The sequence below is a fragment of the Odocoileus virginianus genome, unplaced genomic scaffold (genome assembly GCF_023699985.2).
Source record: "Odocoileus virginianus isolate 20LAN1187 ecotype Illinois unplaced genomic scaffold, Ovbor_1.2 Unplaced_Scaffold_26, whole genome shotgun sequence".
Classification (NCBI taxonomy): Eukaryota; Metazoa; Chordata; class Mammalia; order Artiodactyla; family Cervidae; genus Odocoileus; species Odocoileus virginianus.
In genome coordinates this window covers 408,780-435,270 of record NW_027224288.1, presented here as the reverse complement: position 1 = coordinate 435,270, position 26,491 = coordinate 408,780, and the positions used below count along the sequence as shown (strand labels likewise).

General features: G+C 37.5%; 1 protein-coding gene and 1 long non-coding RNA gene across 2 annotated transcripts in view; one reads left to right on the top strand and one right to left on the bottom strand.

Annotated features, from left to right (window-relative positions):
- Positions 1-26,491, bottom strand: part of LOC110147418 (potassium channel subfamily T member 2) — a 237,532-nt gene that overhangs the window by 96,394 nt on the left and 114,647 nt on the right. The window contains exons 2-3 of the mRNA XM_070463093.1: positions 17,668-17,747; positions 15,472-15,571 (exon numbers count right to left, since the gene is read on the bottom strand). Coding sequence (XP_070319194.1) covers positions 15,472-15,571; positions 17,668-17,747 — 180 coding nt within the window. The remainder of the gene's footprint in view (positions 1-15,471; positions 15,572-17,667; positions 17,748-26,491) is intronic.
- The window catches only part of LOC139033648 (uncharacterized), a 31,318-nt gene continuing 11,466 nt past the window's right edge, over positions 6,640-26,491 (top strand). The window contains exon 1 of the long non-coding RNA XR_011486174.1: positions 6,640-6,896. This is a non-coding gene — a long non-coding RNA (uncharacterized lncRNA). The remainder of the gene's footprint in view (positions 6,897-26,491) is intronic.

The following is a 26,491-nucleotide window of genomic DNA, read 5'->3' as shown; positions in this document are numbered from 1 at the left end:
GAGAGTCCCTTGGACTGCAAGATCAAACCAGTCAATCCTAAAGGAAATCAACCCTGAATATTCATTGGAAGGACTGATGCTGATGCTGAAGCTTCAATACTTTGGCCACCTGATGTGAAGAACTGACTCACTGGAAAAGACCCTGATGCTGGAAAACACTGAGGGCAGGAGGAGAAAGGGATGACAGAAGATGAGATCATTGGATGGCATCATCGACTCATTGGACATGAACTTGAGCAAACTCTGGAAAAAAATTAAGCACAGGAAAGCCTGGTGTGCTGTAGTCCACAAGGTTACAAAGAGTTAGACATGACTTAGCAACTGAATAACAACAACCACCTAGTATATTATTCTTTGTGATTCCAGAATATAACATTATCTGGATGAATGATTTCTTTTGCTCCAAATCAAACCTGCACCATTTCCCACCAAAATAGGTCTTCTCGGCCTTTCACATCTCAGAAAGTGGCACAAAATTTCATTGTGTTTGGTTAGCCAAAGACTTGGGCATCATCTTAGGTGCTTTCCATCCCTCTATCTATAAATACTGAATACGTGAGTGAGTCACCAAACCCTTCCAATTCTTTCCACCTAATATCTGTAAAATATATCTACTTCTCTTCGTATCTACGGCCAGAACCACCTTAATATAAATGACCATTTTCTTGCAATTGTACTTTTGTAAAAGCCTGTAACTGGGACCCTACACTTCCTTTTGCTTTCTATATTTGTTCTCCAAATTTCAACTACACAGATTCCTTCTAAATGCATGTCATATCACATCACTCCACTGGACACTGACACTTTACTTTTGTTAAAATAAAGACCAAAACTCCTAACCTGGCACTCTTAGACTTAGTCAACTGTGACGCACTGTTTCTTATTGCAGCCCTTTTCACGTGTTCTTCCCTCATCAGAGATCTCTCAGCTCAACCTTCTCTCAGGGTAATCTTTCTGGAAACTTCCCCTTGATCAATGCAGCCAAGGAATCTCTTAGGCCAGGTCACTCACCATACCTCTGCCTCCACTCATCTCAGGTGTAACCTTAAATTTATTTGTACATGTACCTCTTTAATACTTATATCCTCACTGAACTGCAAGTCCCATAAGATGGAATGTATCTCTTTTACTCACCATTATGGTCCTAATGTCTTCCCAAGTACAGTAGTCTAGGCATTCAATACAGACAAGTAGATGGAGCCAGGAAAGGCAAAATGTGGATGATGAACACAGCGCCACTCTCCTTCCCAGAACACACCTTATTATGTTCTCAGTAACACTTGAAAAATGAGGCCAAAACAAAGTATGCAGGAGTGAAGAGGAATGTCATATATAGTTTTTTTTTCTTTTTGGTACATAGAAATAATGTTCTGTAAACTACAAAATAAGGAGATAACAAACTCATAAAATAAATTGGAAAGCATAAAATAAATTATAAGATGATGAAATAAATTGCTAATCATAAGTTTGAGAACATTTTCAATAGGAAATTGGAATGAATACAGATTTACTAAAAGCTAGTTATCTAACTAATGACATTTTTTTTGATCTGACATGTTGTTTTAATAGGTCTTGAAATATCAGAGTACTTAAATTTAAATAAGCCTTTGAAGAAAAAATTTTCTGTACAAGACTGTGTCATATGGAATAAGTTTCATAGTACTTACAAAAATATTTCTACAAAACTCTAATATATAAATTTCAATGTGAAGTGGCATCACCAACGGAAAGTTGTCTTTTACATCCATTTACCAGGCATTAAATTGAATTAAATATATAGAAGGAAAATGTACACAAACCAGCAAAATGGTAGTGCCCAAACTCTCTTGATAAAATGCATTTATCATTTAACATGATCTGCATATTCCTAGAAAACTACCAAAACGAATGAGAGGTGAAACTAAAACTAGCAGTAGACTCTAATTCCAAATAAGCTTCAATCCCATTGACAAAAAGGCGCTCAGAGGATAGATTGTACAGAAATATTTATTGCAGTATTATATATGGCAGAATAGTAACTGGAATCTACCTAACCAACAAGAGATTTAAATTAACTTTCTCATCATCAACAACAGCAAAAAGGCCATCAACAAGAAAAAAAAAAGTCTGATAAAAATGACGTGTATAACATTATACTAATTGTATCAACATGAATGTGGTACCTGTATATGTGTATTGATGCAATTTATAAAAGATTGGCAGTCGAAATACTAAAAATACTTTTTTGTAGGTATTGAGATTTTAGGCAATTTCTACTTCCTTTTCCTCTCCCTAAGTATTTTTATTGCAATAATCATGAACCATTTGTACAATAATAAGAGTAAAATAGATTTCACTTTTTAAAACTATAAAAACAGAACAACAAGAACAAACATAAAAACAACCTTTGGAACTTCCCTGGTAGTCCAGTTGCTAAGATTCTGTGCTCCCAATGCAGGGAGCTGGGATTCAATCCTTGGTTGGGGAACTAGGTCCCCACATGCCACGGTTAAGACCCAGTGCAGCCAAATAAACAAATAAATATTTTTGAAAGTAAATAAAAATAAAATTTATATTATTTAGCTATTTTAATTTGTCAATTTATTATTATATAAGTAATATTATTTATGTGTAATACATTATGGGCTTCCCAGGTAACTCAGTGGTAAAGTATCCACCTGCCAATGCAGAAAACGTGGGTTCAATCTGTTGGTCAGGAAGATTGCCTGGAGAAGGAAATGGCAACCCACTCCAGTATTCTTGCCTGGGAAGTCCCATACACAGTGGAGCCTGGTGGGTTAGAGCGGCTTGCAAAGAGTCAAACATGACTTAGTAACTAAACTACCATCACCATATAATATATAAATAAAAATAATATAAATATTACATGTATTATTTATATGACAACTAGGCCTATAGATAAAAATCACATTGAAGAATGATTATGAAAATTGGAAGAACTATATCAAACAATGGAAATAACATTATTTAGATATGGAAAGTGAATGACATGCAGCCCCAGCCACTCTTGACAGCTCACTTATTTATGGTGAATAAATACATCTCCTAAAGGTAAGGAAACAGCTGCTGAAAATGTCAGAACTGCTTCGGCAGCAGAGGTGGAGGTCAGGGGTAAAAATGTTAACTGAAGAGTCAAGCATCTGGTAAACACAGAAAAGTTATAGGGTCACTGTGTGGGGCAGAATTCATATGAAAGACTTGTGGGTCACAGCTCAAGAGGAACTTGGGTTGACAGCGCTCCAAACTCAGTAGGCAAGCTTGTATTGTATTAACAAACGTGTAAGACCACTAAATCAAAGAGGAAAATTATGACACTCTCTTAATCATGACAAATCCTAAGAAATCAGTGCTAGGTATGGCCACATTTTATGGATGGACAAAATCTAACATAAATTTATCATGTAACCAATATATTACAAAGATTTTCCAATAACTGAATCCTTTCAAAATGGGTATACTTCCCACTGGGCTTCCCAGGTGACTCGGTGAAACATCTGCCTGCCGATGGAGGAGATGCGAGTTTGATCCCTGGGTTAGGAAGATCCCCTGAAGAAGGAAATGGCATTTCTTGTCTGGGAAACCCCATGGACAGAGGAGCCTGGCGAGCTACAATCTATGGGGTCATAAAAGAGTTGGACGCATCTTGGCGACTAAAATAACGACAACAATCAGTTCAGTTCAGTTCAGTTCAGTTGCTCAGTTGTGTCCGACAACAATACTTCACACCAACTGTCAGAGATGCGGCAGAGAGGACTAAACGCTGTCTTTGAAATAATGGACTCTTAAGAGTCTTTCCATCAGACACACATGGGATGAGGTAGAAGTGGCTTTCTGTCTATCAACATTATATTTTTTTCCCCTTCCCTGGTACAGAGTTGGGTGTAAAAAGCTACTCTTTAGCCAAAGGTGACTTTCTCAGCCTCCATGTCACAGTATGACTGTGTCACTGATTCCCCAGTGAGATCTGGGTATGAAATACAAGTAAAAGTGATACTCCTTCATCGGTCGATAACTTTAACAACTGTATCTTTTCCCATGTTCTCTTCATCTTTCTGAAAGCTGGCTACAAAGCCGTGCCGGGTCTTAGGCCAGCACATAGCCACCAAATGAAGGTGGGTTGCGTGTATGACACTGAACTAACCATACTATAGGGTGTGTTTGTGTGTGTGTGGCCATCACCACGTGCAGACGATGAACCCTGACTAGCAACACCAGCAGTGGAATCTGGTAAGGAAATCCTTGTGAATTTTTCAGATTGCCCGTTGGAACACTTGGGGATGCTTTATCTATATTACAACCAATGCATACGAGAAAAGAAAAGGTCAACATTATGATATTCAATCTCATTGGTCATCAGATATTTAAACATACTGCAAAAATTAAATTTCTTATTTTAATAGTTATTATCCTAAAGAAGAAATGGTCTTTAAAATTAGAACATCATGTCAGCACACTTGTGGCTCTATTAGGCACTTATTCTAAATGTAAATCCAACTACCAAAAATATGAGCACATTTATATGATTCTTACTTTGTCATTTGATATTGAAAATGAATAATCACTTCAACAATTTTTAAAGTGGGAAGGATGCGTAAGTTTTGACCTAGTGAAGAACTGTAAGTGCCAGCAGGCAATAAGACAATGCTGATGGCTCAGCTCTCAATGAAATCCATAAACTACATGTTAGGTGTGTTTCCTTTGCTAATGCCTTTAAATCATTTATTACAAACTGTGGCTCCATGAGAGCTTGCCATTTGCACAATTTCATACATTAACAGTAAAATTCTTTTCATATCCTTCCGTTTGTCCACACCCACAACATTTTCACATCAGTTTTGACTCCTGGGACTTAAAAATAAAGCAAAGTGGCACAAAATATCTGCATCTTTGTTATGTCAGAATTTCTAATTCAATTAATCTCTTTGCCAAATTAGCCTGATTATTTTAAAATGGAGTCTGTGTCTGTAAAGGTCACTGCTGTTTTTCATTAACCAATACTACCCTGAGGGGAACTAAACAAAACAATGTATTCAAAATGGAGCCATGAGTTATTTTGTTATGCTTTTTTAATTGCAGTAATCTGATTTTTCAAATGTATACCCTCTATAATTACAGCTGAACATTCTTACTAATATGACAGAGAAGTTAATTATTGGAAACTGCTCCTCAATGTTTTCAAATAATATTATTTCACTCTATTAGTTCCCAATGCTCTTTCATTGCAAAAAGGACTCTGTTGTGCCTCATTTTGTGATTCTCAGGTATCTCTAAAGTACATTTCATTTATAAATCACCAAGTTTTAAAAACAATGCTGGTGTGTTGCTGACAGAAATACAGGGGGATACTGGGAGAGTCCCCAGAAACTACTCCTAACCCAGAGTGGTGATGTAGGAGATAGCCCGACTCCTAAAGTGGACAGCTGGTGGTGGTTTAGTGGAGTAAGACTGAAGCTTTGTTCTCACCCAGACACTCTGAGGACAAAGCTAGTGGCAGAAGCTGAGCTCTGCTGAAGTAAAGAGATAAGGTGCCCACTCCTGAGTTCAAGGAAGACTTCACTTCTGCACATGTGCAGGAAGGCTCCTAAAGGGTCAAAAAGGGAGGGGGTCCATAATGAGTGTGGACACGCACCCACAGGTGAGATGGGATCCATTAGCACAAAAATGCACATTGCACATCGGGGAGGGTCTTAGGACCCGTGAGTGAAGAAAGAAACAAGATAATTGTCAAACGTAAACCAAGACCCAGAAGGACTGTCCCATATAATTGATTTAAGTCGCCTCTTGACTGTGTTCCTTGATCAGGACTTCCGCACGTCTCTATGAGTGCGGGTCTCAGTCCAGTTTCTGACTCACTGTGCTTCTCCTCATTAGAGAGGATGCCCATACTCTCTGGGTCTGTGCTTCTGTCTTGCTTCTGACTTAAATAAAACAAGCTGTTTCTCTGTGTTCTCCCACTGGGCTGTGTGTCTCTTATGGTAAACTGTGTACCTGGTTTGCAGTTTTTGCCTCCTTGTGACATTTTTGCTTCCAAACTGGGTAACAATCAGAGAATTCTGCTTCCAGTCTCTAAGCCCCTGGTGGACTGGCGTCTAGGTTCGATCCCAGGACAGGGAAATAAACTCTTGCTCCAAGACTACTATCCCTCCGAGAACAGTGGAACCAGCTTATAGGGCATGATGCCAAGGAAGAGTGTCAGATCAAGCTTTATTGATCTGACTAATTATTATCAGGAAGGTCCAGGGGTCCTGAGGTAAAGTGAGAAACAGTAGATGGGGAGCGACAGGAGTGGAAGACAGAGGTCTGAGAACTGGGAGAAAATGTTTGAGGTTCTGACACAATGGAGAGCAGAATATGTATAAGCAGCTTCAAATTGGTCAGCAGGGCTGGAGCATGAGGCTGTTGAGGTGAAGGAAGCAAAGGTCAGACTGAAAAGGACCTTCATTCCCTCCTGGGCTCACTCACTAGTGTAATAAATAACTACTCAGTGCCACACTGGTGCCAGGTTCTGAGGATTCAAACAACAACCTGTGCCCTCGTGGAGTATCCACTGCAATCTATGTGGAATGCACAGAAAACAAGCTGAACAAGTGACACATGTACACCATATGAAAGAGATAGAGGCGATGGAGAGAAATGTAAAAAGAAAGGGGAAAAGGTATTCCAGGGAGTCTTGTGAGGAGAATACAGTTTTAAACAGGATGTGCGGCTAAGCCATCACTACAAATCTGATTTTGAGTAAAGATCTGAGGAAGCGGGCCAGAGTGATCTGATTGTAGGGAATTCCAGACAGAGGGAAGAGCAGGTATGAAGGCCCCGAGCCAGCAGAGTGGCTAATGTGACCCAGGAACAGAGAAGATGCCGGAGTGGCTGAGCAAAATGGGTGCAGGGGAGAGGTGGTGAGTAACCGGTGAAAAATTGGTTTCTTACATCCTTAGCAGGTACTTCAATACTCAGACCACAGTTGTGCAAGGATCTGACTTAACGGAATACTTGGTTAAGAATAAACCAAAGAGGGAAAAAGGCAGAATTAGCGGGACTAGCGAGGAAGGCTACAGTAATGCAGGTAAAGTTAGACGGCTTGGCCAGAATGGTAGTACTGAGAAGGCACTGTACGCGGGATCTATCTCGAAGGTAGACATGATGGGATTTTCCGCTGGTTTTGCACATGCTGGAGAATGTGAGGGAAAAAAAGAGAAATGAAGAATGACTGACTCCAAAACATTTGGCCTCAGCAACTGTTCAGATGGAGTTGCTATCAGCCAAAACGTGGGAGGCTGTGGGTGGAGCAGGGTTTGGGGAAGGATGGGGTTGTCATTCACTGAGTCGCAGAAAATCACAGAAGCCAATTGGAACATGACAACTTTGCTATGACTATCAGACCCCCAAGTAGAGAAGATGAACATGTAGTTAGAATTTGGGGAAATTTTGGGAAATTTTGGGAAAGGTGCTGGCTTCCTGAGGCCAGTAAGTTAAACAGGGTTAAAATGATTAGTGCTGAGGTTCTCAAAGTGGAGGAAAAAGGAGAAAACATGGGCTTATTTACATGAAGGTGGGAATAATAAGATTAAGTGTGTACTGAAGGAAATAGCATAAATAAAACAACCACCCCAATTACAAAAAATACAAGATCTCTAAAATATAAAACCTTTGTAAGGGTTGAAAATTTCCAGAGGGTAATGAATGTTACTTTTCATGGCTATGTCTTCATTTTCAGCACTACAAATACATGCTAAGTATTCAATAAACAGGTAGTGAAACAACCATATTACATTCGTTAAGTAAATTATTTCATAAATAATTATCACATAAATTATTACACAATGAAATTTCACTTGTTAATCTTTAGCTCATCTCCAAACCCTTTAACACATAAGAAATCATTTTCACTGTCTAAATAAGCTGAAGAGTAACCAATTCATTTAAATGCATATTATGCCTTCATTTCCCATTTTATTTTGATCTTTTATTTTATTTTTTAAAATTTTCTTAGGCAAACCTCTACATGAAAAAATAATTGTACAGAAGTTAGGCATCAAATTTGTTTTCAGCTTTGAATATTATTTTCAGTTCTGTAGGCTGGACAGAGACTCGAGGTGTGTGATGAGATAATAATTATTCAGGCCATCACACAGCCAGTCCCCTTTCCTACTGCCTCGAGCAAGGACAGAAATTAAAAGGAGAATCTTAAAGGAATAGATATGCAATTTAATAAAAGCAATAATGAATGGAAAAGTAAGTTAAATAAATCAATGTCATTTAACTCAAATTAGACAAAGAACTACACAAGCTAAATCTGAGACTTGAATTAAGCATCCCAGTAAATGCTGAATAAATAGTTTCTATTCAAGAGTAAATAACTAGCTTTGTTGGTGCTTTGTTTTGTCTTAAGATTTTCCCCACATAAGTGGGATCACACAATATTTAATTTTTTGTCTGACTTAATTCACTTAGAATAATGCCCTCAAGAAACTTTTTTTAAAAGTGGCCTCTAAACTATAACTGAAAATATATACAAACCTGGAATACAAAACAGTAAACTTCTCTGGAGTATATGTGAATCAAGAACAGAAAAGTATTGGGGTTTTTAAAGAGACTGATCCATTTCAAAGCATTACTTACAGTATTTCAACTAGCAATAAAAATTAGACAACTAGATAAACAAAGCAAACAAAAACAAAAAAACTGAGATATTAAAAGAACCTACAAAGATTACATTCATGTATTAACTGAAAACCAGATCAATTTCTTTGTGACAAACACTTATTGAAGAAATAAATTCCATACAGCATTCTTTAAACTTATACTACAACTCAGGAGGTGGTTCAAGATGGCAGTGCAGGAAGATCCTGAATGCATCTCTTCCACAGACATGCCAAATCTATAGCCATGTATGGATCAATTTCCTCTGAAAAAGACCCGAAAACTAGCAGAACAACTTTTCCACAAAGAGAAATACAAGGGCCACAATGAGACCAATAAGAGAGGGAAGGGGCTTCCCAGGTGATTCAGTGGTAAAGAATCCACCTGCCCATGCAGGAGACTCGGGTTCAATCCCTGGATCAGGAAGATCCGCCTGGAGGAGGAAATGGCAACCCACTCCAGTATTCTTGCCTGGAGAATCCCATGCACAGAGGAGCCTGGTGGGCTACAGTCCATGGGGTTGCAAAGAGTCGGACATGACTGAGCGACTAAACAAAAACATAACAAGGAGAGGCAGAGATGCAGTATTATCAAAAACCCTGCCTCTGACACAATGACCCAGGGCCAGGAGGAATCTCACCACACAGGGCTTCTCTGTGCTCCACACAGACACTCTTGGGACCTGGAGAACTGAGCCTAGAGAAACAGCAGCTTTGTAAACCAGTAGGATTTAGGTTCAGGAGAGCCAAAAGGTGTGGGGTACAGGAAGCCTGCTCTTAAGGTGCTCATATGCAGACTAAGTTTGATCTACCAAAGTAGGTAGCTCCTTGTTACTATCCAAAGTTGGCAAACCAAGGAAGACCAGTGTACACTTATTATTTAGAATTATGGGACCAAGTGCTAAAAGAAACAGGCTTCCCTGTGGTCCAGCTGGTAGAGAATCTGCCTGCAATGCGGGAGACCTGAGTTGGATCCCTGGGTTGGGAAGATCCCCTGGAGAAGGAAAAGGCTACCCACTCCAGTATTCTGGCCTGGAGAATTCCATGGACTGTATAGTCCATGGGTTGCAAAGAGTCGGACACGACTGAGCAACTTTCACCTCCTGCAGACTAAGTCACCCTGCTCATATTCAGTCACTTCAGTCGTGTCCGGCTCTTTGTGACCCTACAGACTGTAACCAACCAGGCTCCTCTGTCCATGGGATTCTCCAGGCAAGAATAGCAGAGTGGGTTGTCATGCCCTTCTCCAGGGGATCTTCCCAACCCAGGGACTGAACCCTCATCTCTTATGTCTCTTGCATTGGCAGGCAGGTTCTTTACCACTAGCGCCACCTGGAAAGCCTAAGACGCAGAGAAAAGCCAGCAGTCTGAAAACCACCTAGACCACCTAGGCAAGAGATGCATTAGCCAATCTTAAAGCAACTTCCAAGGGCACAGGGGTCTTTCTGGACATTATCCAGAAGCAGAGGCACTGGCAGCTGCCATCTCTGTGCTCCTCCTCCTTGCTAGCACCACGTGCCCCCATCCTGGGGCCCCACTGAAGCCTGCAGGTGCAGGCAGTTCATACAGCAGATGCCCCTTGGGTATCTGGCTCTGCACCCCAGGAGATGGAAACAACCAGGAGTGACAGTTTGGGCAGGCTACCACCCCCATGACATGACACGGAAGACTGAAACACATCTCCAGCTTGTCACTAAAATAGGCCTATATTCTTGTGCTGGAGTTTCAGTGTGAGGGAAGCTTCAGGGCTTCCACACCTCGAGAGGTTACAGAGGAGTTCTAGGGAGCGAAGGCCAGGGGAGTAAATGCTATCTTTGCACTCTCTCAGGCCTTGCCACAGCTCGCCAGGATCTCACAGAGAGGAGCACACACACTCATCTGGAGCCCTGACTTGTGGAACTGTCACATCCAAATCACCTGTCTGGAGGCCAGCAAAGACAGTGGTCCCACAGGACTTTAAAGCTGCTCCCTGAGGGTCTGGCTTCCACTTAGCCAAAACTAGGGGCTGACTGAGACCTCTACCGTTGAACTTGACAGGGCTTAGTACAATCTCAAAATCTGGAACTTATCAAGAGTATATCAGGGTGTTTAAACAATTACAAAGATTTGAGAGATAACCAAGAGCTAGGGCAGGGCTGAACAATAAGGTTCACAGCTTACATAAGGACACTCCTTCAAGCCTAGAAGAGGTTCCCCATTTTGTCCAATACAAAGAAACACAGAGAGAAAAGCAAAATGAGGAAACTGAGGAATAGGTTTCAAAAGAAAGAACAATATCGAATTTTTAAAATCCTTAAAGAAATGGGGATAAGTAATTTATCTGATAAAGAGTTCAAAATAATGCTCATAGAAATGCTCACCAAACTTGAGAGAAAACATGAATACAGTGAGAAGTTCAAAAAGGAGATGGAAAATGTCAGAAAGCACCAAAATGAAAGTCACAGGGCTAAAGAATTCAATAACTGAACTGGAAAATGTAACAAAGGGCTTCAGCTGAAGACTAGATCAAGCAGAAGGAAAACAACAACAACAACAACAAAAAAAACCCCAGCAAACTTGAAGACAAGATAATGGAATTCTTTCAGTAAGAGCAGCATAAAGAAAAGAAAAATGACAAAGAGTGAAGATAGCTTAAGGGGTTTATGGGACACCATCCAAAAGACCAATATACACATGATAGGGATAACAAAAAAGACACACAGAGAGAAAAGAGACAGAAAGTTTATACAAGCAATAATGACTGAAAATATTCCTAACCTACGGAAGAAAACAGACATCTAGGTCCAGGAAGACAAGAGAGTTACAAATGAGACAAACCCGGAGAGAGACACATTATAATAAAAATGTCAGAAGTTAAAGAGAATATTAAAAGCAAGAGAGAGAGGAACAACAAACAAACAAACAAAAACTTTGTACATACAAGGGAAGTTTCATAAGTCTATCAGCTGATTTTCAAGAAGAAACTTTGCAGGCCAAAAGAGAATGACATGACAGATTCAAATTGCTGAAAGGAAAAATCTTACAACCAAGAACACTCTACTTGGCAAAGTTGTCACTTAGAATTGAAGGGAGATAAAGAGGCTTCCAGACAAGCAAAAGCCAAAGGATTTTACCACCTCTAAACTCCCATTTAAAGAAATGTTAAAGGGACTTCTTTAAGCTGAAAAGGCACTATCCAGTAACAAGAAAACATAAGACAGTAAAAAAAAAAAAAAATCACAGGTAAAGGTACATAACAATAAAACTAAGGGACTGACCATTTATTAAACTATTACTAAGGTTAAAAGAAAAAAGTAGTAAAACTAACTATAATAATTAGTTATGAGATACAGAGGCTTCCCAGGTGGCACTAGTGGTAAAGGAGCCCCTGCATCAGTGCAGGAGATGTAAGACATGGATTTGATCCCTGGGTCAGGAAGATCCCTAGAGGAGGGCACAGTAACCCACTCTAGCATTTTTGCCTGGAGAATCCCACAGACAGAGGAGCCTGGCCGGCTACAGTCCTTAGAGTTGTAAAAAGTCGACACCACTGAAGCAACTTGGTATGAATACATCAAATGGGCTTTATTCCTGGGATTCACTTATGCAGATATGGTTCAACATCTCATTAATACTAACCACCTTAACTAAACATATAAAAAATTACATCATGAACTCAACAGATACAGAAAAGACATTGTCGAATTTTGATTCAACATCCGTGCTTAAGTTACATCCGCCACTTTGAGACTCTATGGACTGTAGCCCGCCACGCTCCTCTGTTGATGGATTTCTCCAGGCAAGAATACTGGAGTGAGTCACATTCCCTTTTCCAGGGGATCTTCCAGACCCAGGGATTGAACCTAGGTCTCTCACGTCTTTACCACTAGTGCCACCTGGGAAGCCTGTTAATATAGCAACCCTGTTCATTTGTGAAAATACAGCCCAATGAGTATCTTTGGCTCACTTCAATCTGGTCAGCAACTTCTCATCCTTTAGAGGGGTGATTAGGAAGGAGGTAGGTGGGGAAGAACAGGATTTTCTAAATACTGTGTAGTGCCACAATAATGTGTGTGTTATGTTTTGGTTTTATAACAGTTTCTAAACTCTTATCAAAACAGGTATAGAGGGAACATACCTCAACATAATAAAGGTCATATATGACAAACCCACAGCTAACATCATACTTGATGAAAAGTTAAAAGCTTTCCCTCTGAGATCAGGAACAAGACAAGATGCCCACTCTTGTCACTTTTATCAACATAGTACTATAAGTTCTCACCACAGCAATTAAGCAAGAAAAAGAAATAGTCATCCAAATTGGAAAAAAAAAAAAAAGTAAAACTGAAATGAGTTGTAGATTACATGAGACTGCCTATAGAAAACCTTAAGAATGTCACCAAAAAAAAAACTGTTAGAACAAATAGATAAATTCAGCAAAGTTGCAGAATACAAAATCAACATACATTTAGCCCTCTTTATCCATGGGGTCTACATCTGCAGATTCAATCAACCATGGATCAAAAGTATTTGGGAAAAAAAAAAATTTCCAGAAATTCCCAAAAACCAAAACTTGAAATTTCCCAATACTAGCAGCTATTCACTATCATTTACACTAGATTTGTATTATGAGCAATTTAGAGATGACATAGAGTATATGCAAGGATGTTCATGGATTATATGCAAATATTATGCCATTTCATGTAAGTGACTTGTGCATTTGTGGATTTTGGTATTATGCTGGGGTCCTGGAACCAACTCTCTGTGTATACATATGTCTATAAATTACAATGGAATATCAGAAAGAGAAATTAAGAAAGCAACCTCATTTAAAATTGCATCAGAAAGAATAAAATTCCTAGAAGCAAATTTAGTCAAGGAGGTGAAAGGACCTGTATGCTGAAAACTATGACACTGACAAATTATTCGATAAATAAGACGCAAAGAAATAGAAAGATATCCTGTGCCCATGGGTTGGAAGAATTAGTATTGCTATAATGTCCGTACTATCCAAAGCAATCTACAGATTCAGTGTAATCTCTATCAAAATTCCAAAGACATTTTCACAATACTAAAACAAACAATTTAGAGATTTATATGGAACCACGAAAAACCCTAAATAGCCAAGCGCCTTGAGAAAGAAGAACAAGCCTAGAGGAATCATGCTCCCTAATTTCAACTATACGCAAAGCTATAGCAACAAAAATGGCATGGTATTGGCATTAAAAACATACATAGAGCAATGAAAAGGAATATAGAGCCCAACAATAAATAGGCACATATATAGTCAAGTAGCATATGACAAAGGAGCTATGAATATACAATGAGGAAAAGACAGTCTCTTCAATATATTGAGCTGGGAAAATAGAACACACGTAAAAATTGAAACTAGACCATTATCTTTGTTTTTGTTGTTCTGTCCGACTCTTTGTGAACCCCCTGGACCATGGCCCACCAGGCTTCTCTGTCCATGGGGTTCTCCTGGCAAGAATACTGGGGTGGGGTGCCATTTTCTTTCTCTGGAGGGTCTTCCTGACCGAGGGATTGAACCCACGTTTCCTGCACCAGCAGATGCATTGTTTACCACTGAGCCACCTGGGGAGCCGAGCAACAACAAAGGCCACGGTCTTACACAGTACATAAAAATTAACCCAAAATGGATGAAAGACTTGAATGTAAGGTGTGAAACCAGACCATAAGACTCCTAGAAGAAAACAGGTGGTAAGTCCTTTGATATAGGCTTGGTGATGATTTTTTAAATCTGATGTCAAAAACAAAGGCAAAAAAAAAAAGTGGGACTAGTTCAAACTGAAAAGCTACTGCACAGGAAAGCATACCATCAATAAAAAGAAAAAGCAACCTAGAATGGGAAAATATTTGCAAATCATATATCTGAAAAGGAGTTAATACTCAAAATATTAAAGAACTCATTCAACTCAATAGTAAAACAAACAAAGAAACAAAAAGAATAAAAACTGTTACAGAATCCAGATAGACACTTTTTCAAAGAAGACATGCAGATGTCCGACAGATCCATGAAAAGTTTCTCAAGATTACTGGGGAAATGCAAGTATTAGGGAAATACAACTCGAAATCACAACGAGAAATCACCTCATACCTGTTAGGATGAGCATAATAAAAAGAAAAAGTATTGAAAATTTTAGAGAAAAGGGAATCCTCTTATGTGATTTCTGAGAATGTAAATTGGTGAAGCCACTATGGAAAAGAGTTTGGTGGCTCCTCAAAAAAAAATTAAAAATAAAACTACCATATAACCTAACTATTCTACTTTTGGGTATTTATATCCCCCTCCCCAAACTAAAAAACTCTAATTCAAAAAGATATACACACCCTTATGTTCATTGCAGTAGTGTTTACAGTAGCTAAGATATGGAAACAACTCAAGTGTTTATTGATGAATGTAGGAATAAAGAAGGTGCACACACACACACACAGTGGAATGTCATTCAGCCATAAAAAGAAGGAAAGCTTGACATCGGTGACAACATGGTAGGACCTAGTGAGCACTATGGTGAATAAAATAAGTTAGAGAAAAGACAAATACCATATGATTTCACTTGCATGTAAACATAAAAAAAAAGAGCTTATGAAACAAAACTCATATATTGCTGGTTGTCAGAGGGAAAGGGTGAGGATGGGGACAAAATGGGTAAAGGAGATGGATTATATGGTGATGTACGGTAACCAGACTTATTGTGATGTATACAGAGATTGAACCATTATGTTATACCTAAAACTAATGTAATGTTATTACCAGTTTTACCTCAAAACTTATAATACAATTTAAACTAATAACAATAATATTGCAGAAAATCAGACAAAGACACCTTACCATTCATTTCCTTGTGAAGGGTTTTCTAGTAGCACTCGGATTATGTATAATAAGCAGCTTAATAATTTGAGAGAAAAATTGAACAGACGTATTCTTAGACCTTTAAACAAACAACAAAAATTGGATTTTCACTTAAACTCAGTTCACAGATAACTAAAAAGAATTGTCAAAAATATCAATTTTAAGTACAGCACTTAAATTGTGTTTAGAAACTACACTACCATAATGTTTACCCACTCTGAAGTTCTAAGTGCCTGAAGATTGAAACAAAAAATGAGAATGACTGTTTGTATGAACCACAAATAATAGTGGATATTATACACTAAGTAATTCAACTTCTGAGCATTTGAAGCCATAAAAATCATATCCAACCCAGATTGGTCTAGGCATACTTAAAAGTTTAACCATTTTATATATCTATAAATTTTGGGATAAATTTTAATTAGCCAGAAAATCTAGCTGCTTAAAAATTCACAAAGATAAGTTTTAAACTTTGTATCTTCTCAGCACCTTGCAGATTTGATTATAGAGAAATTATAATCACATATAATTATGTATTATACATTTAGATAGTAATTATAGAATTACCAAGAAATCCTAATAGCGTATAATGGGAAATATACACACTCACAGCCCCATTTTTGAGATTTAACTAACTTTTCATTATAGGTTTAAATACTGGTAAAATCTTAAAAACTTTTTTGTGGGAAATAACACAGCCATGTACGTATCTTTGTACATGGCTGTGATATTTAATGTTGGAGAAGAGCAATTAACATTAAGCAAAATGTGCTTAAAATCTGATTAATAGAAGCATTACCTTTCCTGCAATCATCAGGTGGTACCAGATTTATGCATTATGAATAAAATTCTGAGAAAGGTCTTCCAATAATTATTTCTTAATAAAATCTACAAATGAAATGCCATTTTGTTTTTACTCTCCTATAGGTGAGTGTACTTAAGGTAATACTTAACAGTAAAAGGTTAATGCTTATTAATTGTGTAATTTTTCCTTGGTTTTCCTATTAAAATGCTAGGTACATACAGGTTAGTTTCTTAATAAAGTCTTTTACACTGTTAATGAAATTGCCCTGGTTTTATAGAACTGGCCTCCTTAAACGATAGTTTAGTCAAAGCTGGGTATTCTTTCTGGCCTGTAGAGACAGAATTTTTAGTGCTAAAATAAAGGAAACCTTTTATGCAAATAATGTGGCCTCTTCAGGTAATATCTGCGACCTCTAACGAATCAGATTAGAGAAGCACTAGTTATTATTAACCTAACCCTGAGCTAACCAGCCATTAAGAGTCTCTAATCTGTGTGCCTTATAGATTGAAATACTTCCAGTGGTTAGGATTCAGGTAACTTCTCATAACTCAAGTTTTTCTTGATGAACTCTACAGAAGCACATTAAACCACAAAAGAGGATGCAGAGGTCAAACTGTGAAAGAGTAAAGTCAAAACCAAACTATTTCCACTGTTAATTGACATCTTAAGCAATAATCACATGAAAAAATTGCATGTTGGTTCATTATATATGACTTTTCAAAAATACACGGTATTGTGGCGAGGTAAGAAGTATGATTGACACTTCAACCCTGAACAGGCTTAGGAGGACAGTGACTATGCCAATTTCATGCCCTCTTGAAGTTCCAAAGTTTCCCAAATGTATTTTATGGCAAGAATTCATGGGATGTTATATGCTGAGCTTGGCTCTGCACTTCCTCATTTTAAATCTCCAGGGAAAGGTGTTGTACATTTCAGGACACCCTACATATTTCTGGCTATTAGGTGTGATAGGTAAGCTCGCCCCTACTAAATGCTAAATCAGAAAATTATTCCCCATTATGGTCACCTGGAATCACCAGAGTCTTCTCAAAACAAGCTTTAGGTGTCCCTCACAGTGAAAATATGGGGAACCCTCATTTAAATTATTTTCCTCAGTATTTCTATCAATCCAAATGGTCCACTCAGAATTATACTAAATGATACCAGACTTGAAGATGTAAAGGTGTCAGGATACTTTGACATCACCAGAGGCAACATCTACTGCTTTTTAAACATTAGTGCCTGACAGAGATTATCAAGTTTACTCCTGTATATAAAAGATATTTTGAAAAAGAACTGTATAGCTGTATTTTTTTTTACAGTGAACATATATACAAAATATAGACAGGGAATTAAAATGAAAAACTTACTTGATCTCTGGTTTTTGATAAAAAATAACTTTAGTCTCTCTTTAAATGTGTTTTCATTCATATAAAATTCAACTTGCACCCTGCAAACAAAAAATAAAAACACAATTAAGCTAAAGAGTAAGATAAATGAAAACAAAAATAAATTATGTGATGTAATACATTATATAATTTCAGTGAATCCCCACCATAGAAAATGATGTGAGTTAAAACACTGATTTTTTGGAGAGTACCAATTATGTTCTAATTTTAAAGATATACTCAGTTTAAATATCATATGCAGTTAATTCAGTTATGTGTATTACTAGATAAATGAGTGGTATGTATGATTCAGGGCTTTCCTGGTAGCTCAAAACAGCAATAATGCAAAAGTCTTTCATATGTGTTTGTAGAATAATTTTTCATCAGTGTATTCCCAATTTTTCCCCTGTCATAGGAATCAACTGGATGCTTAAAAAATTCAGGTTGAACTAACCACCCCAGATCTATTGAATCTTAAGGGACTGGGCTTGGAAATAGAATTTTAGTAAGGCTTCTCTTTACCTTGAGCCTATTTGGGACACGACATATGGGACACTTTACTTTCTTATTTATTTATCTGTATCATATTAAATATTGCTTGATCAACAAAGGAGTGGTACTGGTAACTGGAACATTAAAGTCATAAGAGGTAAGTTACAAATGAGACAAATCAATTAAGGAACTGAATATTCTACCTTTAATCATCTATAAACTGATATCAACACTCTAAAACATTGTAGCATTCTAATAAATGCATTTGCTTTCTCCCATAATTCTAGCAACTTCTCTCAAACGATAGTACATAAATAAATTTTCAAAATAATGAGTAAAAACACAATTGTGTTCAAACTTGGTGAATACCAAATAATCATCATTTGAAATTTTCTCAAATAATCTTAAATACCTTTACTATAAGTTAAGATTTCAAAAACAGTTAGAAAACATTTTAATGCTCACAAACACAAAAAATATTTAACTTTTCCTGGGGAACTATGGATGGAGGTTCGTGACACAGTACCGTCCCCAAGATCAAGACCATCAAGATGGATCAAGATCATCCCCAAGGAAAAGAAATGCAAAAAGGCAAAATGATTGTCTGAGGACACCTTACAAATAGCTGGGAATAGAAAAGAAGCAAAGCCAAAGGAGAAAAGGAAGGATATACCCATTTGAATGCAGAGTTCCAAAGAATAGCAAGAAGAGATAAGGAAGCCTTCCTCAGAGATCAATGCAAAGAAAGAGAGGAAAACAAATGGGAAAGACAAGAGATCTCTTCAAGAAAAGCAGAGATATCAAAGGAACATTTTATGCAGAGATAGGCACAATAAAGGACAGAAATGGTGTGGACTTAATAGAAGCAGAAGATATTAAGAAGAGGTGGCAAGAATACACAAAAGAACTATACAAAAAAGATCTTCATGACCCAGATAATCATGATGGTGTGATCACTCACCAAGAGCCAGACATCCTGGAATGCAAAGTCAGGTGGGCTTTAGGAAGCATCACTGTGAACAAAGCTAGTGGAGGTGATGGAATTCCAGTTGAGCTATTTCAAATCCTAAAAGATGATGCTGTGAAAGTGTTGCACTCAATATGTCAGCAAATTTGGAAAACTCAGCAGTGGCCACAGGACTGGAAAACGTCAGTTTTCATTCCAATCCCAAAGAAAGGCAATGCCAAAGAATACTCAAACTACCACACAATTGCACTCATCTCACACGCTAGTAAAGTAATGCTCAAAATTCTTTAAGCCAGTCTTCAACAACACGTGAACTGTGAACTTCCAGATGTTCAAGCTGGATTTTAAAAAGGCAGAGGAACCAGAGGTCAAATGATCTGTTGGATCATTGAAAAAGCAAGAGAATTCCAGAAAAAAAATCTACTTTTGCTTTCTTGACTATGCCAAAGCCCTTGACTTTGTGGACCACAACAAACTCTGGAAAATTCTTAAAGAGATGGGAATATCAGACCAACTGACCTGCCTCTTGAGAAATCTGTATGCAGGTCAAGAAGCAACAGTTAGACCTGCACATGGAACAACAGACTGATTCCAAATAGTGAAAGGAGTGTGTCAAGGTTGTACATTGTCACCCTGATTATTTAACTTATATGCAGAGTACATCTTGAGAAAGGCTGGGCTGGATGAAGCACAGGTTGGAATCAAGATTGCGGAAGAAATACCAACAACCTCAGATATGAAGATGACACCACCCTTATGGCAGAAAGCAAAGAAGAACTAAAGAGCCTCTTGATGAAAGTGAAAGAGGAGAGTGAAAAAGTTGGCTTAAAGCTCAACATTCAGAAAACAAAAATCATGGCATTGGGTCCCATCACTTCATGGTAAATAGATGGGGAAACAGTGGAAACAGTGACAGACTTTATTTTGGGGGGCTCCAAAATCACTGCAGATGGTGACTGCAACCATGAAATTAAAATTCGCTTGCTCTTCGGAAGAAAAGTTATGACGAACCTAGACAGTGTATTAAAAAGCAGAGCCATTACTTTGCCAACAAAAGTCAGTCTAGTCAAGGCTATGGATTTTCCAGTAGTCATGTGTGGATGTGATAGTTGGCCTATAAAGAAAGCTGAGCACTGAAGAATTGATGCTTTTGAACTGTGGTGTTGGAGAAGACTCTTGAGAGTCCCGTGGACTGCAAAGAGATCCAACCAGTCCATCCTAAAGGAAATCAATACTGAACATTCATTGGAAGGACTGATGCTGAAGCTGAAACTCCAATACTTTGGCCACCTGATGCAAAGACCTGACTCATTAAAAAAAGACCCTAATGCTGGGGAAGATTCAAGATGGGAGGAGAAGGGGATGGCAGAGGATGAGAAGGTTGGATGCCATCACTGACTCGATGGACATGAGTTTGAGTAAACTCTGGGAGTTGATGATGGACAGGGAGGCCTGGCATGCTGCAGTCCATGGGGTCGCAAAGAGGTGGACATGACTGAGTGACTGAACTGAACTAAATATCACAAAATTTTGATAAAGTAATCTATATAAAGTAGATAGTTTGGATGTTGGCTTTTGATTTTTATTTTGTAGGGATACTCGTGAGATAAAAACAGGGGAGAAAATAATTGACAGGAAGATGTTCATGTCCTAGAGAAATATTTCACTCCTAAATTCTAAGGTGCATATTCAAGAAGATCTATGAATATTTTAAAAAGCAATCTCTTATGCAGTAAAAACAAAGGGCTTTTGTTGTCAATTGCTAACCAAGTTTTATCAGTTATACATTCTAAAATCTTGAATTGTTCTAACTTTATCTCTTATCCCTAAAGACAATATTCTCTCCCATAAACATTTTCTTTCTTTTGTATCCTTTTATGATTTCTGTTTTCTTTTCTTTTTACTTTATGTGTAAAATGACAAAAATCAAGATTCTCTTTCCTTGTTAATTTCTCTAGAAAGAAGCCATAGAAATTGCAATAATATCTTCTAGCAGAACATCTCTATATGCATGCCTGTGCACATGCACACACCCCTACACATGTATGCAAACCTTCACACTCACACACGCCGCACAATACATGCACACAAGGGAAGACCCACAACTCCACTGGCATCTTGGAAAGCCATCACTGGACCTGCTTCCCTTGTTGATCACGTGAAAGAAAGTTCATTTTAATAAAGTAACTGTGACACTGATATTAAGCTATATGAATTCAAATCTGCTATGGATACAAAAGCAAATTTGAGAAGGACATATGGCTACTGTACAAGTAATAAAACGAAATCCATGTAGATTTGCTCCCTAGAATTATCAAGCTTATAATAGTATCAGTGTATTCTTCAGATATTACCTAGAGTGCAGTTCTGGGTATACAGCAGAGGTGTGTATTTTAACTAAAATGAGATTGTCTAAATCCTTAAGCAAACAATGAGGTATCTGGAAAGCATTTCATAAAAGGACAAGTCTAAGGAACTGGAAATGTTTAACCTTACTCAACGGCTACCTTTAAACACCGAAATGACCATCATTATTAAAATTAGATGATTCATAATGTGATGTATAGAATTAATTATAGAAAATATGAGAATTACGAATGATATTACCCAGTTCTGAAATGGCCATCACTATGAAGTTGAGCATTCTCCAATACATATAAATGTGCCAAAGACTAAGTAACAGCTTGCAAGTGACTGGATTTTTTCCTGAAGTGAAAATGATTTTGCATGGTGTAAGGTCTCTCATTAAATAAATTCCAAATTCCATTCTCATTATAATACCATGTGAAGCAAACAGTTAATTAATCTAGTGATCTTAGTCAACATCACTGAGGAACATGGATGATATTAAAGCATACATTCATACAAACACTTTTCAAAGCTAAAATGAAAAAAAATAAAAAATAAACAAAACACTTTTTGAACCCTGTCTTCCATCAGGTACAAAAAAATGTCCTTTAGATTTACTATTTATAATATAGAATGGAGACTTATTTGATCCATGACAACCGTAAAGGAATCCAGGCAGCTTAGTATAGCGTATATTTTGAGAAATGTCCAGATATTTCTCTAGTACTCAGGGAGTTGTGTGGAACAGAGTTTAGTTTTTATATTTCCGATTTTTTTTTCATGATTTTAGCTGCTTTTAAATATCCTCTTAGTAGTTCCCTTTCCAGATTTAAATATGGTTTTACTTACTTCCTCCCTCTTTTCTTTTTCCCCTCCCTCCCTCCCTTCCTCTTTTTTCCTTTCTTCCTTCTTCTCTTCCTTCTTTTCTCTTGTTTTATGATTTCCTTCCTCCCATCTAACTTTATCTGAACTGACCTCTATCCAGTAGGTAATTTTGGCGTATTCTAAAACCATACACTTTTGAACAATACACTAGAGCAAATCTGCCCTCATTAGTCCTTAAAATGTCATTTTTCACATTTTTATCCTCAAAATAAAATTGAAGATCATTTTGTCTCATTTATCTCAATAAAATAGTGGATATGTGATTGTAGTTAATAAAAATGAAGTAGAATTGCAACCATTACTACACCATATCTACTCTTACTGACATACATTACCATTGGTTAATAATATGTTGGTTGTTGCTTTATTTGGGCAGATCCTATCATTTTGTTTACTATTCTAAAACTGGCTGTTCTGACCTTTAACTTTTTTTGATATTGTAACTGATAACCATGTTGAACTCTCTTATAGGTAGTGATATTTATCACGCTTATTTTTTGAGTTTTCCAAGCAGACAATCATGTCATCTGGAAATTTCCAATATCTGTATTCCCTTTTCATTATTTTTGTCTTATTACATCGACTAGAACTTTTTGATGAAAGCAACAATCAAATAACCATGGTACATTTTTCTAGAAGGCAAGTAGTGCTTTAGCTATAATTACATTATTGATCATGAAATTGCAATGAATACTTATATTTTACTAAAAATCACAACTGGAATGAATGAATACTGATTGTTAAAAAAAAAACTATCTTGAATCTATCAGTTGATGGTGTATTTTTGTTTTTTCTTGATTTATTGACTTGGTAAATTATTTTAGTTGTTTTTATATTGTCATGTGCTTAGTCGCTCAGTCATGTTCCAATCTTTGTGATCCCATGGACTGTAGCCTGCCAGGCTCCACTGTCCATGGGATTCTCCAGGCACGAATATTAGAGTGAGTTGCTGTGCCCTCCGACAGGCGATCTTCCCAACCCAGAGATCAAACTCAGGTCTTTCACGTTGCAGGCAGATTCTTTACCATCTGAGTCATCAGGGAAGCCCAATTTTCAGGTGTTTTTATATTAACCAATTTTTTTTTCAGTCGTAGAATATTGTTTTTGTAACAATGAACTATTTATGTAATTTACTGCTGGATGCATTTTATTTTAGAAGCTTTTTTTCTACGTTCATAACTAAGATTCATGGCTAATATCTTTATACTATTCTTCAAATATGAACTGAAAATCTCCTAGATATGTTATTTTCTGGAATAATTCTTAGTGCTGTAGGGTTGTTGTTTTTTTCTTTTTTTTTTTACATAACCATCATCAATTTGCCTTAACAGTATCAAGGACTTAATACTGATTTCAATTTTTTTTCCCATTTTACGTTGCTCTGGTTACTTGAATTTAGCATAAAAATTATGCAATATCTTGTTAAAAGGCATTTTTCTTATTTCAGTCTTAAAATTCCTCTTTACTAACTTTAAAATACAAAAAATAATGGTGACCCAGGTTGTTAATGCATCAATCTTTCAGGAATACTTTCTTCCTTTTTTTTTCTTTTTTGAGCATTGATAATACCTTGGACTCTGTTTAGGGTGCCAAAGTTTTCCAGATATTCTCTTTAGGAACTCATGGTAGACACAGATCATTACCAAAGGAAAATTCTTCCTCTGTGTCTCCTTGGTGCTGTTCCCTTCCTGCCTTCCTCTGATGCTGTCCATGTATCAGTTTTACAATTACTGCACTCATTTCAAACAAGGGAGTGTTGATCTAGACTCTCTGGTCTAACTGGTGTCTTTCTCTTCCAATCACACTTCATGATGGTGACAGTAGCACTTCTCAGTAATACGACATAAGTCCATTAGATTGTAAACTCTAAGAAGGTGGGACCATACTGAGTTTTGTTCATGCTTATGTCTTAAATATTTAAATTGTTTGAGACCTACTAGGGACCTATTTCCATTCAATGCCTGAATGAAGGGGTAGTGTGGTGCTGAGGTCTTTCTTTCGTACAAACCTAAAGGACTCTGAGTTGCTAGTCCAGTGGAAGAAATAAAGCCATCTTCCTTTTCTTCCGTAGGTTATAATTACTTGAGGATAAAATAGCTGGGTTTGTAGTGGGCTGAATCCTTGAATTCTCTTCCTTACTCCAACTGGGTGTGCCTTGTGATGAACGGTCATTCCCTGCAATTTTTTTTTTTTATTATTAATTTGGATGTGCTTGTTTATTTGCACCATTTCCCCATGATTTAATAAACATTTAGAAAAAAATTCTACTACTGTTGATTTATTAATTTTTACAGTGTTGTTATGACTTGATTAAAGCAGCCATCACTTTTACTTTATTAAAAAAAAGTTTAATTCAAATAATTTTAGTGATTTGCCCAGATTTGTAGCTAGTACTGAGAGACAGAATTTGGACACTGGTCTTTCAGTTACTACTTCCTGCTTTCAGCCTTCTCTTCAAGTTAATTTTTCATTATTAGGACAGTTCCAGGTTATCTGTGAAGTATTACAAAAAAAGAGTGTAAACACCAGACCATCACAGGGATACTGAGTAGTGTTTGCTTAATTCTGCCCTTTGATTGTTGATTCCAAAGCAGGTTCTTATCTGTTTCTAAATACTCACTCCTAACTTCTGGTAACTAAATTATTTAACAAAGCTACCAATTTTGAGTGTGCCAAAGCCTTTGAATGGGTGGATCACAATAAACTGTGGAAAATTCTGAAAGAGATGGGAATACCAGACCACCTGACCTGCCCCTTGAGAAATCTGCATGCATGTCAATGGTTAGAACTGCACATGGAAAAACAGACTGGTTCCAAATAGGAAAAGGAGTACGTCAAGGCTGTATATGGTCACCTGCCTATTTAATTCATATTCAGAGTACATCATGAGAAACGCTGGAATGGAAGATGCACAAGCTGGAATCAAGATTGCTGGGAGAAATAGCAATAACCTCAGGTATGCAGATGACACCACCCTTATGGTGGAAAGTGAAGAAGAATTAAAGAGCCTCTTGATGAAAGTGAAAGAGGAGAGTGAAAAAGTTGGCTTAAAGCTCAACACTCAGACAACTAATATCATGGAATCTGGAACCATCACTTCATGGGAAATAGATGGGGAAGCAGTGGAAACAGTGGCTGACTTTATTTTTGGGGCTCCAAAATCACTGCAGATGGTGATTGTAGCCATGAAATTAAAATTCGCTCACTCTTTGGAAGAAAAGTTATGACTAACCTAGACAGCATATTAAAAAGCAGAGACATTATCTTCCCATGAAAGGTCCATCTAGTCAAGGCTATGGTTTTTCCAGTAGTCATGTATGAATGTGAGAGTTGGACTATAAAGAAAGGTGAGTGCTGAACAATTGATGCTTTTGAACTGTGGTGTTGGAGAAGACTTTTGAGAGTCCCTTGGACTGCAAAAAAAAATCAGTCCTGGGTGTTCATTGGAAGGACTGATGTTGAAGCTGAAACTCCAATACATTGGCCACCTTATGGGAAGAACTGACTCATTTGAAAAGACCCTGATGCTGGGAAAGATTGAAGGCAAGAGGAAAAGAGGACGACAGAGGATGAGATGGCTGGATGGCATCGTCGACTCAATGGGCATGAGTATGAGTAAGCTCCAGGAGTTGGTGATGAACAGGGAGGCAAGGATGCTGCAGTCAATGGGGTTGCAAACAGTCGGACGTGATGGAGGGAATGAACTGAACTGAACTGAACCATTCAAATGGAACCTTGTAAAAATATAAATAAATGAGCCTACTATCAGTTTTTCATCCCCTCAGAATTAGTTTCAATTGTTCAAGCTCAAGTGCTTCCAAGGAGCTTCTACTTGGCTTCCAATCTTTACTATGCACACCAATAACCTCATTTAAAAAACTTTATGGAGTCTTTCCTAAGTCACCTGCCAACATCTTTCTGTCCATCTTATTCTTTTCATAATTATACATGCTTAACATTCCCATCTCCATTAGTTAGTAACATCTTATAAGGAGGCATCAGTTAGAACCGGACATGGAACAACAGACTGGTTCCAAATAGGAAAAGGAGTATATCAAGCCTGTATAATGTCACCCTGCTTATTTAACTTATATGCAGAGTACATCAGGAGAA